This window comes from Serinus canaria, chromosome 2 (assembly GCF_022539315.1).
Source record: "Serinus canaria isolate serCan28SL12 chromosome 2, serCan2020, whole genome shotgun sequence".
Lineage (NCBI taxonomy): Eukaryota > Metazoa > Chordata > Aves > Passeriformes > Fringillidae > Serinus > Serinus canaria.
The window spans coordinates 47589576-47603148 of NC_066315.1; the positions used below are offsets into that span (position 1 = coordinate 47589576).

General features: G+C 39.9%; 1 protein-coding gene across 4 annotated transcripts in view; it reads right to left on the reverse strand.

Annotated features, from left to right (window-relative positions):
* Positions 1 to 13573, reverse strand: part of ELMO1 (engulfment and cell motility 1) — a 304600-nt gene that overhangs the window by 184499 nt on the left and 106528 nt on the right. For all 4 annotated transcript variants that reach the window (XM_030231869.2, XM_050971394.1, XM_050971395.1 and 1 more), the window contains 4 exons: positions 6556 to 6707; positions 5593 to 5671; positions 1853 to 1903; positions 291 to 413 (listed from right to left, as the gene is read on the reverse strand). In XM_030231869.2, coding sequence (XP_030087729.1) covers positions 291 to 413; positions 1853 to 1903; positions 5593 to 5671; positions 6556 to 6707 — 405 coding nt within the window. The remainder of the gene's footprint in view (positions 1 to 290; positions 414 to 1852; positions 1904 to 5592; positions 5672 to 6555; positions 6708 to 13573) is intronic.

Here is a 13573-nt window from a genome sequence, read left to right on the forward strand (position 1 = left end):
AAGGAACAAATACTAGACAGCTGCTCAGAGTTTCTGCTCAGGAAGACAGAAAATTCAGTTTGTGGAACTACATGATAAGGAGAACTGCCTGGCCATTTTGTACTTTTGCACAAGGAATGAAATACCTAATGCATCTTACTACCAAAATACATAACCCAACTTCACAGACAGAGAAAATGAATGACTTATGTAAATGTTCCTAGCAAGTGTTTTTATTCCTCCATGAAGAGCTTTAGGTACATGAGAAGTTGCTGTCTTCCTGCTAAGACCAGATCATGCCAGATGCTTACTTGGTCTTGTGGATCCATTTTTGTCATCATTCTGTCTTCCAGAAGATTAAAGGTAAGTACTTGGAGAACATATAGCTGGTGTGCCATTTCATTATTGATGGCCCTCTGTGCCCTGATAACATGCTGCAAAGGAAGAGAGACAGGCTTTGGTGAATCAGAAAATTGCAGTGTGTGCAGTCAGGGGTTTCCATTCCTAAGTATGTGCTTGCTATGCAATAGTGTATCTGTACTTCAGAAATGAAAAAAACCAAACCCAAAAAGCCAAGAAAACCTCAAACACAAAACCCACCCCCACCCCTTAAAATAAAACCAGGACTAGGACTACTGATTCAGATACTGTTTAAATAACTTAAGGAGACAGGAGTTTACACTACATAGGGTCTGTGCATATACTGAGAAGTAGAATTTAAAAAAAAACAGTGCTGAGAAGTCACTTCAAAGAAAAAAATAATTCCATCCCAAGAGCTTTAGAGCTCTGTATTTTATTTGTTTTTATCAAGAGATTATATATATTAAGAAAATATTTAAGAGAGTAGCTGTCTGAGCACAAAAGTATTCAGGCTGCAAACACAGCCAGAGAATACAGTGAATAGAATAGCAGGGCTCAACAGGGAGTCAGCATCACACCACAATCCTGCCTCTACTAGACAATTCCAATCTGTATGAGGAATACTGCTGAGAAATACATTAGTTTATGATGTCCTATACATGCAGAATTATCCCATTCAAAAAGCAAACACAAAACTGTTGGACAATTTAAAAAACCTTGGTGTGCCAAAAACACCAAGTAGTTTTATATGGGAAACAGACCCAGACCTCTAAACACAGCAAAGGACATAAGAAAAGAGTCATCAAATAGGAGCTGGACATGTCAACAGATGTTGGACAGTTCCAGAGAATAAAAGAATCTGTCTGCCAAAAGGCATTGGAGCATTTTATGGCAATAAATAAATAATTATCCTAATGATTGTTCCAAACTTCTAAAAAACTCAAACAGTGTAAAAACGGGCCTTCTGAAATAAACTCTGGGGGTTTTATATGCCGTGAAATTATGATAGCAATTGAGAAAGTGTGAGGGGTTGTCTGTTTGTTGTTTGGTTCGTTTACACTCACTGCAGAGAAAGGTTTTCCCTCATTCCATTGAAGATGCAATCTATTCAAACATCAAAGGCAAAATCCCTGATTTTTCATGATAGCAGATGCAGGTCTTCAATATTATATTCATTAACTATTTCATTAGCTTTAATTCATGCTTCTTGTGTACAAGTCATGATGAATTGTGTCAATCAATGCAGAATAATCAAGAGAACCAAAAAACACAGGGAGTGTTTAATACTGTATTTTCATGAAGAATCACAATTTCTGACTTGGAAAATAACCATTCCAAAAAGCAGTTTTGAACCTATTCAACCACCATTCAAACCTTATCTTCTGTATTATAAGGCTTAAAAACATATCAAAATACAAAGGCAATTAAAATTTATTAAGACCTATAAACACCAAAAATGGAGTCATCTTTTCTCTCTCCTACTCAACAGTAACTTTCACAACCATATACTTACAGTTAAGATGATGGAACGAAGCTGCTTTTGTGCCAAAATGTTTGCCATTTCCTGATAAGGTAAAAAAAAAAAAAATTAAAAAAAATAGCCAGAAGCAGGTATTTTCATGTCATAGCTAGAAAAACACACTGGCTTAAATGGTCTTATATTTCTGCATTGTTACTTATAATTGAAAGGAAGCAGCATATCAGCTTTAGGATTGTATGCATTATTTGAAGTTCAAAAAGTCAAAATACCATGAGAAGAGAGATCAAGATAGTTAAAAGTACATCACACGCTGAGGGCTTTGGTGATCCAAAACCCATGGTGAAAGACTTCAGAAGAGACCTCTGTGAGTTCAAGAGAATATTTACATGCTTGTTCAAGCACAACCTTACCCCATAAACAATACAGAAGAAAGCACGGACTGGAAGCCAGCCAGGACTTTAGAACAAGATGTCAAATAAAACGTTTATTTACGTTGATATTTCAGCTGTTTTAAAATCAAGTGCTCTAACTTCCATTCAATAAATCAGCCTGCAACTCAGTACTGTTTCATTATAACAAATGATCATTCTCCCCTGTATTTTAGTAGCGATGTTGACATTGCTCCACTCTTTTGTTTTAAATTAACTTGTCTTTCTAGACCTGTCTGAAATCACCATCGAGGTGGATGTGATCCTTTAGCTCTTAAGCAGCTGATCCCAACTGTCTATGCTGCAAACTGTTCTACAATGCATGGTAGGGAATATTTTACACTTACCAAGCATAAGAGTCTAATCTTAACCATACCTACAAGAGCATGCCCTATTTTTAAGTTCCATGAGCTTTTCCATCAGTATAGAAATGTGTGTATCTGTGTTTGTTAATGAGAGATATGCTTGCACATGCAGGGCATACCTGCTGAACTTTGTGAGAGCTGAAGACTAATGCAGAATAAATGCTAGTCACTTTTATTTATTAAAAAAATCCCCATAAGACATAACAACTGAGACTGTAACATTAAACATATGAAGGATGGATGACTAAGACACCCCTGCAGAAGCAGTGTAAATAAAGCAAGGGTTAGGTGAGAACTTGCTCAGAAAAGAAAATAATTCTTATTCTGAGATGAGAGGCAGTTAGAGATGTTGAACTCTTTCCCTCATACCCGGTAAAGGGTGCTGCAACAGAACATGGCAGTGATAAAGAAGGAAGAAAGACCAAAGACATGAGAAACTCCTCTTCAGGTTGAAACCTTTTCTGGTTGCACAGGTTTCAATTCCACATAACAGGAAAGGAATGGATGATATAGATGGGTCCATCTCTTCCAGAAATGTGCAGCTGAGCTGTAGGGGGAGTGCCAGGCACATGATACACTTCAATGTTGCTTGGAACAGACTATGTAACCACTGCCAAAAGATTAACAGGTACAGAATACAGGATGGTATTTCTGCATTCAATTCAAAGAAAATAATATAAAGGAAACTCTTCTAATTATTTTTTAGAAGATTATCAAATTGTTACTTCTTTCTTATAGCTATCATTTTAAAAGGTGTTATCGATATACTGGGTTTTTTCACTGGACTAAAATTGATTGAAGCAACAAGCACTCAAAAAACCAATTATTGCATCAAAATTAACTTTGTCTCCAAAAAGGCTATATTAGCAGCTAATAAGCTGCCTCTTCTAATATAAGTGCTGTCCTAGCTGATGAGAACAAGAATTATCTGACCAAATTTGCCATCTTATTTCCCATAGCAATGTCTCTGCAAAAAATGCAGACAAATGCCAAAGAAGTGTTTCAAACATTCATAGTATCATTTCAATGCTCAAGCTCTCAGCTCTTTCCCAATAGACTTTTTTATTTTCTTTTCTTATTATAACCTAGGTTTCTGTAGACGATTTGGTCCTTGACAGGGACAGAAGAAGAAAAGTAAGCAAAGCCACCAGGGAGACCTCATTAAAAAGAAAAATCTTGGACTTCTTGGGTTTTGCATTACAGAAACAGAAAGGCAGGGAGAAAAAGTGAGGGGAAAGAATTCAGACAGCAGTGCCAATTTAAATCCCTTCCTTAATTGCAGAGCAGCCATCCACATCATACCTGTAAGTCGGCAGCAGAGAGGGTGCCAAAGTTCCCAAAGTCATATGAGTTTTGGTGCAGCTTCTCACTTCTAACAATATTAAGTAGTGAGTGCTGAACATTAACTTTTGAGTGCCCATCACCAGATAATTGCATGAGACTTCATCACCTCGGTTCACTGTCTTAGAAAGACAGAGTTCAGTAAGTGCCATCTGTTAATGCTATTTGGAAGGCAATGGACACCTACCTTCTCTATTGTATGGTTTACTAATTAACCACAAGACAGACATAAAGAGAAACTGAATACATTCTGACTGCACATTCTGGGTTATTAAAGGCTGAGGAAAAATTTCTGCAAGTGTCAGAGCTATTATCCTTCAAAGCCAAAGCAGATCATTATCTCCTGATGATCATAAACTCCATGACTAACAGTTTTGTGTCACAGCAGCAGGTACTACAGGTGACGTCTGTCTGGCTCACTGCCAGCCTCACTAGGTGGTTCCACTGTTGGCAACATACAGTTTTGCTTGCTGGCAATACACTACGTTACTGTCATTCAAGGAACACATGCCCGCTGATTAATACTAAAGTCTTATCTACATCTGACATTGTTCCTCCACTTTGAATATGACAAGTCATACTTCTCACAGAAACACAGTGGCAACTATTCACAAATTCAAAAAAGCAAAATATTTTGGTTTCTTACAAGGATCTATTATAAATTTATGCCAAAATGGAAAGAAAAGTTTTAATTCTAATTTTTAGTTATTAGGTGCCTTCTTGCCTGTATTGGAGGAAGAACAAAAAAAGAGGGGATGAGGAGTGGAAAAGCCTTTTTTTGCTAATTAAACCATGGGTTTACTTTCCCTGTTTGCAGTGTCAAAAATATTTTTAAGAAAAAGAAACAAACCCCAAAAATACCAACCAAACACCCCTGAAAAACCCTCATTAGGGCTTTGATGTTTGTTTAAACAGTCACCAGCATTTAAAAATGTAAATAAGCATAAGGAAAGTCCTTTTCAGAACTAATCAGCAACTCTCAGTGAACTTGTTCTGGACAGTAACAGTATGTCACCACAAGAATTATCATCACTGTTCCTGGTGACAGAAATGTTAAATGAATAAATGCCTAAATCTGTTTTGACACAGATTAGTGTAACTAATCGGCTAGTAACTTTATAAACATGGATAAAACTTCGTTATTTCATAACACTTCACATTCCATCCCCATTTAACATCAAGTAGCAATCTTGAAATATTTCCTGATATCTGGCACTAAAATAGCACACTATAAAAGTCATGAAATGCTTACATAGCAAGATATTTTTGTTTTCAAAAGAAACACACTTCTTAATAAAAAATCTGGGGAGAAAACATTCTACCAAAAAACCAGCCTGGGTTTACAAGCTGTGCTGGCAAAGAGTTCAGTACAATAAATACTACAGTCAGCCACAGTCAATATGGTTCATATGAGGTCACAGGGAACTACAAAAGCATGGAAGAATGCTTAATCCCTCCTAATACTGGCGCAAGATGGAGGTAGATCCATTAAAATGAATTATATTTCAGCATGAAAAAACAGAACTAGTTTCAGTTTGAATAAAGTTCAGGAAAAGTGTGATGGTACAACTGCAGGTATGAATATATGAAACACTTTTTCTCCTACAGATGCGCAGGTATACAGCCCCCATCAACTTACCTGCCTCTTGTCATCCGGTGCTTTAAGGAAGAGTGCATTTATTACTGCAATGGTGTACGTCTGGATTTCTTGGTCTGTCCTGTTTGGAACAATGTTGTAGACGTGAGAGAAGAACACAAATGCACGTGAGCTGTAGAAATTGATCTTCCAGCTGCATTTTTGCAGGTAGAAGTGGAGGAGCTATTTGCACTTCATGTTAACCATGTAAGTTAGGTGACCAAGGTTGGTCATGACCTGGCTTTCTCCATTATTGAGAGAGAGAAGATGTCCTGAAGGGAGACTCAGAATTCAAAAAAGGTAGAATGAACAACTCCTTGAACTGCCATTGACCCTGCACTGATCATAGCAAGAGTCTCATAACTGGTTTCTGTCAGGTGCACAACAGCTGGAGATAGGAAGAGGAATCTTCCCTAAAGGCTTCTGGAAATGAACCTGCTGGTATTGAAGCTTTTCAGGTGCATTGAAAATGTCCCAGGTGGGAGACAAGCATAACTATGCACAGTAAGTTACTCTATGCTACAAGAGGCAGCTCCCATCCATTTAAGCACTTCACATTTAAGAAAAAGTCCTTCCCTTTTCAAGTATACATTCAGCAAAAGTTGAGCAATTTTTGTCTTACACACTTCCCAGAGTATGGCAAACAAAACAACCCCATCTGTATGCAAATTAAGCATTTCATTACCACAGGGTGCTCTTCTCTTCATTCCACCCTTCCAATTACATAGGTAGCTTATAGAAAAACAAACAAACAAAAAAAAAAAAACCAAAATCAAAAAACCCATAAAACCTAACGCCCAGGCAACTCCAGAAATATTGTTACCAGTTATGCAGTCACTTGTAGTGGAGGCAGGAATCATAAAGGAGGTTGCTGGTCTTTATAGTACTGTTTTTTCTCCAAATGTTGTGCTGTTTTTGGGGGGGAAAAAATATCCACCATATCAAGCAATAGTCAAAGCCACTCACCCCTGCAGATGTGGGATTAGCTGCCCAATTGTGATCTCCTGGGCTACCTTCTGGTACAGGTCATGGCTATTGAGCACCATCGATTCCAGGATTGCCAGCGATCGTTGCAAGATGGAGATGTCCGAGGCAAATTTGTTCACGTAGCTTGCTATCTGCAAACACAATCATTCAGAGAATTTTCATCTTGTCATGAAAACAGGGAAAGGTAAGAAAGAAAACTGTCAGCATGGTTCAGAGAGGCATTCGGATAAAAGGTAGTCTTGTCCACATGCCAGTAATCAGTGAATACCTGAAAATGATCAACCAGGCACAGCATATACCATCAAAGAACACAGCGGCACAGGGTCTACAGCTGGCACAAGTCACCAAAGGTTATTGTCAATATTTACATGACTGAAATGTATGCTTTGTCATTACATTACAAACATGATAAATCAGCATTAAAACATTCAACAATTCTATTTTTTGTGTAGAAAACTTTGGAAAAAACAAAGAAACTAGTTCTCATATTCACCTGTTGTGGTTTGAGAGGAAATGAAGTTTTTTGTGATGGTGTGGTCAAGCCAATCGGTGTTCAGATTTTAATATTGGCAACCTGGTTTGTCCACTGAGGGCATGGATATGCCTCTGAGAACACAGGGGGTTAAAAGCTGTGAACTCCCGGGGGAATTTCCTTTTGGGTTCTGGTTTGGAACTGAGCAAACCCTCCCTGCCCGGCTCCGAGCTGGGCAGGGGGAGAGGGGAGCCATGCGGCCGGAGGGAGGTAGGCCAGGCCTGGGCCCAAGGGTGGAGGAGAACATTGCAAGGCTTCGGGCAGCCATCCCCCATTCCCGCCCCCCACCCCCTGGAGAGAGGGAGAGAGAGCCAGAGCCCGTGCCTGTGATAGCGCGGCCGGCGTGAAGGAGAAGGGGGGGGTGCCCAGCAGAGAAGCCAGCCATGGGAGTTCATGAACCAAACCGGCAGAGCCTGGGACTTTTAACCCTTCTGGGGAGGATGGAAACCTTGCAAATGCTGATTCCTCCTGAAGTTGATGAGATTGAGAGGATGTTGAGAAGAATCCTAGGTGGGAGGAGATGATGGAGTGGCCTTTGGCTGGACTTTTCTTGTACAGCCACAGCAGAACCACTTGTGTTCCTGTGACACAGAGACTGCATTCTAGGGGGAGACGATGGCTCAGAGCCAGGAGAGTGCGGTGATGTGGAGGTGTGTGAACAGAGACGACGGGTGAGGAGGGTGGTGGTGGTGCCCTCCGTCTTCGAAGGAGACGAGGAAGATGAGGAAGATGATCTCTGTTCAAGAGACCTCTCGGCCCCAGGGGGTGAAATTTGGGGGGGACAGGTGTCCCAAAAGGAGAGGGACTGTGCTCTTTTTTGGAACTGGACAAAGTATCCTTAAAGGGAAAAACCCTAGAAGCAGCTCTGATCCATGTGCAGTGGTGAGAGTACTGGACATGGAAGGAAGAGGTCACAATGGCAAATGTTCTCCAGGCGGTGCCACACGTGACACAGAAACACGAGAAGTTTCGACTGTTTCCTGGAGAAGTCTGTGGTGCAAGAGGGACTCTTCTCTTCTCGAGGAACTGAGAATTGATTGTCTAAAGGGTGGTGATGGAATTGGAAATTTGGTGGGGGGAAGGAGGAGAAATTTGGAAGGTTTTCATCTTGTGTTCTATGTGTTCTGTGTGTTTTTCTTTGTAGTTTTAGGTTAATAAAGTTTTTTTTTTCCCTTTCAACCTCAAGTTGGAGCCTTCTCTGTTCTGTCTCTGATCACATCTCACAGTGGATGCCAGGGAAAGAAGTATTCTCGTGGGGGCACTGGCATTGCGCCAAGCTCAAACAATGACATTGCCAGAAAAATTCTGTACAGGCTAAAAATATCTAAGCTTAAGGCAAATGTTTCAAAAGAGAAACTTTTAGTTTAGATTTGTGGAAAAACACAATATAGAAAAACATGCCTTTTTCTTCTGCTCAGTGTTACCAATAATGCTGAAAGCTCTTTCCAGGTTACCAATTAAATCTCTGTTGATGATCCTGACAACTGGTTCCATAACTCTGTCTAGAGTCCAGCTTTTCATTAATAACCTTCCCTTTTACTGCAAGCTGCCACAAGCAAATGACACATTAATTAAAACCAAGTTCGACCTCTGCTATTTTGCAGTGTGGCAATGACAAGCTGCACACTCATGTGCAGAGCCAACACAGCTGTGCAGTAAGATTTGGCAACATGCATTCTCCAGCATGCTGCACAGCCCATGTACCCAGCTTCCCGGGAAGAAACCTGTCTTCTGCTGATGCAGAAAGTAAGAACTTCAGGGATTTTCCTCCAATTCCCCAACACCAGCACAGACAAAATGAAAGGTACCCAAGGCAGTACAGACTGAAGTGCAGTGTGACCACAGTTACTTGCTCTCTGCAGCCAAGTAACAGACTACAGCAGCCCTGTCTCAAGTCTGATATGTTCCTTCCAGAAAATTTAATACATCTCTTCAGTATTCCTGCTACAAGTCACTACTTAATCATAACTACTGTTTCAAATTCTGGATGCTTGCTGAGACCTAAGAATTGTTTCCCTTTAGGAGGAAGAAAGGCCAGCCCTATGCTTGGAAAAGCTGTTCGCTGCCTGTAAAACTCACATTAAAATGTTGATACATGGACAATAGTATTGTTTTTGCACTTGTGTCATTTTAAGTAGCACTGAAGGAGCAAAACAACCAACTTTGGCTGGAGACAAGAAAAAAAAATCTGTCCCTCTTTCTTTTTCTAATCTATTAGAGTACTTTTGGTTTTTGCTGTTTGCTCTGCTACTTGGTTTGCATTAGCACAGCAGGAACATCCTACACCAAATGAAACTCAGTTCTGAGAATATACATTTACTTTACTTTCTGTAAATAACCAAGCCATGAATGCATGGAAAACAGGAGGAGAGAGGCAACTCGATTAGCCTTTTTCCATTTTGGACTCTCAGTATCTTCTCCCAGCAAGTCCTGAGCCGAATAATATTTACAACAGTATACAAAGCACAGTGTGCTTTTTAGAGCAACAATCTGTGTCCAAAGCACTGTGCTACCCCACCTCTGTTAGTGGCAATCCAGATGTGTCTTGATGCATTGCAGCCAGATCTGCCAGGCCTCCACAGGGCCCACATCAGGGGCAGTGTATGGACACAGCAACTCTGCACTGCTCACACATTAAACCAAGTGCCCCTGAATGCCTCAGTTTTCAGGCATCCATGAATTGCTCGTGCAGGAGGAAAACCATGTGTCCAGACTGAGCCCCGAATTGCCAGATTTCTGTCACCTCTTTAGGAGCCCTGACATTTATGAATTATTGTTGGTGCAGCAGCTCCTTCAGGTGGCAGGTAAACTTTCACTGGGATATAACACTTTCATACTTAGTGCTTCACTGGGATATAACACTTTCATACTAGGGACCTGCAGAAATGTAACAGTATAGATGACTGGAACCTTCGTCTAGGAAAGGCTGCCTTAGCCTCATTTATTCTCCTGACCTTGGACCATAACATCTTTTAATCATCAACACAAACACAAGGTATAAAGCTGTCTTGTGTGTTTAAAAAGACATACCAGGCTGAACATAGATGCAAAACATCTGCTGGGTAACTTGCATGTCAAGCTGCATGTATTCATAGCCACCTTGCTGAAGCATGAAGTCTGGCCAGAAAAAATAGGCTTGTCTACCTTGAAAAATAAGTCATGCAAGTTCCAAGGAGAACAAAACTGCATTAAAAAGAAATTCTATTCCTGCACTTGAAGTTCTGGATGTGGGACAAAAAAAGAGGGCCTTCTTGAGAAGAAACAGAAATCAACAGGAGTTCAAATCTGTGTTATTTGCTGTTTTCTGTTTATTAAGCATCACACAGAGAGAGGACTTTCAACATCCAAAAATAATCCTGCGTTCATTAATCAAAAATTCCGATTATTAAAATAATGCAAGCTCAGCAAAATACTACATCTTTTTCAGAAAGAAGCACTTGATGGCTTTGCACTTCCACGTGAAAACCTGTCACATGGGTGTGTCTCATTAAGGATAAAATTATTTCTTCAACAAAATACCTGCAACCTTAAAATCTGCATATATAGCCACATACAAAAGAAGAGTCTGGGTGCTTAACTTCCTTTCAATTTCAAGAGAAATTGGAAATCAGACCTTGAATGCTCCTTTGAAATAGGAGCTAAATATGTAAACTGAGAGTAGATGAAAAACCTATAGCAAACTGAACTACATCATCTGAGTTCTCCTCCTGGTTCAGCATCACTTAAGGCAAAAGAGAGAATTCAAAAGTTAAACAAAAAGTTGTTATAGACTACTACTACTACTACTACTTTATATTATTATTATTATTATTATTATTATTATTATTATTATTATTATTTAAAAGCTGCACCATAAAAAGAACACATAGGGAAAAAACAGTGAAAGAAACAGATATGATTTTCATTATGCATATTCATTAGTTATTTGCCTGCACTATCCTCTTGTCAGAAATGTACAGAAAAATCTGTCAAAGTTGTGGTCTCTGTTAAGATTAAGTGCACAGTAAAATTTTAAAGGGTGCATATAATTTTAAAGTAAGGAACTTGAGCTGCACTTGACTACAGAAAAAACAACTGACAGTTGTGACATACAGAAATACTTCTCTGGCTGTCACCCTGTTTTCTGCACAACATATTTTAGAAGGTAAAGCAAACAATTTGTCAACACTAAGGCTCTGCATCATACACTTATGAATCAGCAATTATTTAGGTAACTTTTAAAGATTTTATAAAAATATCTTAAACAATACTACAAACATTATTTCTCCTCTTTTAGGAACTAAAGATGGAAGTACCAAACTTGTGTCGTGCATTTTTGTCATGGTTTAGGAATGTTATTTCCTTGTTTAGTGCTCCCATTGAACACCCCAAACAATGCATCACTCACTCACTCACTCACTCACTCACTCACTCACTCACTCACTCACTCACTCACTCACTCACTCACTCACTCACTCACTCACTCACTCACTCACTCACTCCCGTGTACTTCCTGTGGCAGACCTGAGGAGAATTGGAGGCACTGAAGGTAAACATCATGGGTTGAGATAAGAACAATTTACTGGGAACAGCAATGAAGCAAGAAAAAGAACAGTAACAGCAATACTATCAATAACAGAGGGCAGGAGAGAGATGAACACTTCACCTGCCAATGCTCACAACGTGGAAACCTGGAATATCTGAATCACTGCCACGCTATCCCGACCCAGAAGGAACCCCTTCCCCTTTCCCCAGAAAATGATTTGAGGTGGTATAGAATAACTCTTCTGGGTCCTAGCCATGCCCACTCCTGGGTGCTGTAAAAATTAACCCTGTCCTGGCCAGAAGCAGGATAATTTTGATAACCAATCATTGTAACTTTTTCTAAGAACTTGGAATCCAAATCCTTTAGGCAACTATGGAATCTGGAAATGAGCTATATGTCATCATAAGCAAGAAAAAAGCCTTGAGAGAACTTTGCATATCATAAGGAAGCTTTTCCAAATGGTGCTATTTTCCCTTAAAATAAAGAAAAAAGTACTCCTTGAAAACAACAAACTTAATTGCTGCACTTGGAATAGCAGTCTTTAGATACCCAAAGGATGGGAGAGAGTCTGCATCCAACACCAAGTACCTATTCATTAGAAGCAGTCAGGGGTTCCCCTTGGGGTCTCATTCAGATTCTATATTTTTAAGTTTAAAAACTACTCCAGGAAAAATTCAGACTGATTCAACCCATTCAAGTTTAGCTTTCATTTAACATGAAGCTTCAAAAGGCAGAAGCATTTGATTACAAGTTTCCCCTCAGCAGAAACTTATCAGCTCCCTTATCCATCCTGTCAGTCACTTGAGTAAGCCCATCAAGGACCTCAAGTGGCCTGGCAAAAGCCAACTTCAGAGAAGCTAGTGAGGATAAAATTGTAGATTGCTGCCACAGAGATGAGACATGGTCCAAAGGTGCTCTGCTAAGTTTGTTCCATGCCCACACTGCTCCACTGAGGGCTCTGCCTTTCTGGCTTCCAACTGTATGCAGATCAGAACACTCCTGAGCCTCTTTCCTCAACCTCTGCCATTCTCTGTCCCTCTGTTTCTCTTCTAACTCTCTGATCTCATGAGAAGTTTGAACAGAGAGAAATTAAGAGATAAGAAACCTTGCCTCAGGAAGAAGAAAACCTCTGCTTCCCAGAGGTGGATTAAGAGAACTTTTGCTTTCATGCTAGAGCAGCTCATCCTTAAAATAGCACCTCATAAGTTGCCATGGCCCATGAAAGCAGCTGTTGGAAAGCTGTAAAGCATGGGAGGTACTTTCACACTGCAAACGGATTTCCCTTTCCCAGGTGGCTGATTCACTGTGACACTGAAGCCACAAGAGAACTGTTCCTTGTGAAAAAGTCTCCACAGCATAGCAAGAGAGACTCGTCTCCCTAAGAGAGCTGAAGAAAGACTATTCTAGAGGTGGTAAACTGACTAAAAGTCTCAGATTTTGTCTCTTTACACTGTCAGTGGGAAAGAAAAGAAGGTGTGAGAGGAGGAGAAATGTTCTGAAGGCTTTATTCTGATTCTTATTATTCTTCCTTTTAGTTTTGTTAATAAAGTTTTCTTTATGCCCTTTAAAGCTTTGAGCCTTCTTTGCTCTCCTCTTAGTTCTTATCTCACAGCAGAAAATGAGTAAATAATTCTAGTAGGTGCAGTGGCATTTGGCCAGCATTAGACCCACCACATTCCCCTATCATTCTCCTTGGTCCCTTTCTTGCTCAACAGTTTCACTTCTGGTTTTACCTGCCAGTTTTGGTTTATATAGGTACTTTGTGAAAATGCTTTTGTTTGTGTTTTTTGCTTGGCTTTTTTTGTTTGTTTGTTTGGTTGGTTTTTTTAATTGGGTCATTATCCAGAGAAACCTATAGAAGTGCTTGGCAGACAGTCCGCAGGGCAAAAGTTGGACAAAGACATTTGTTTTGAGCCAATAACAAAGTAAATGCTCTAAAC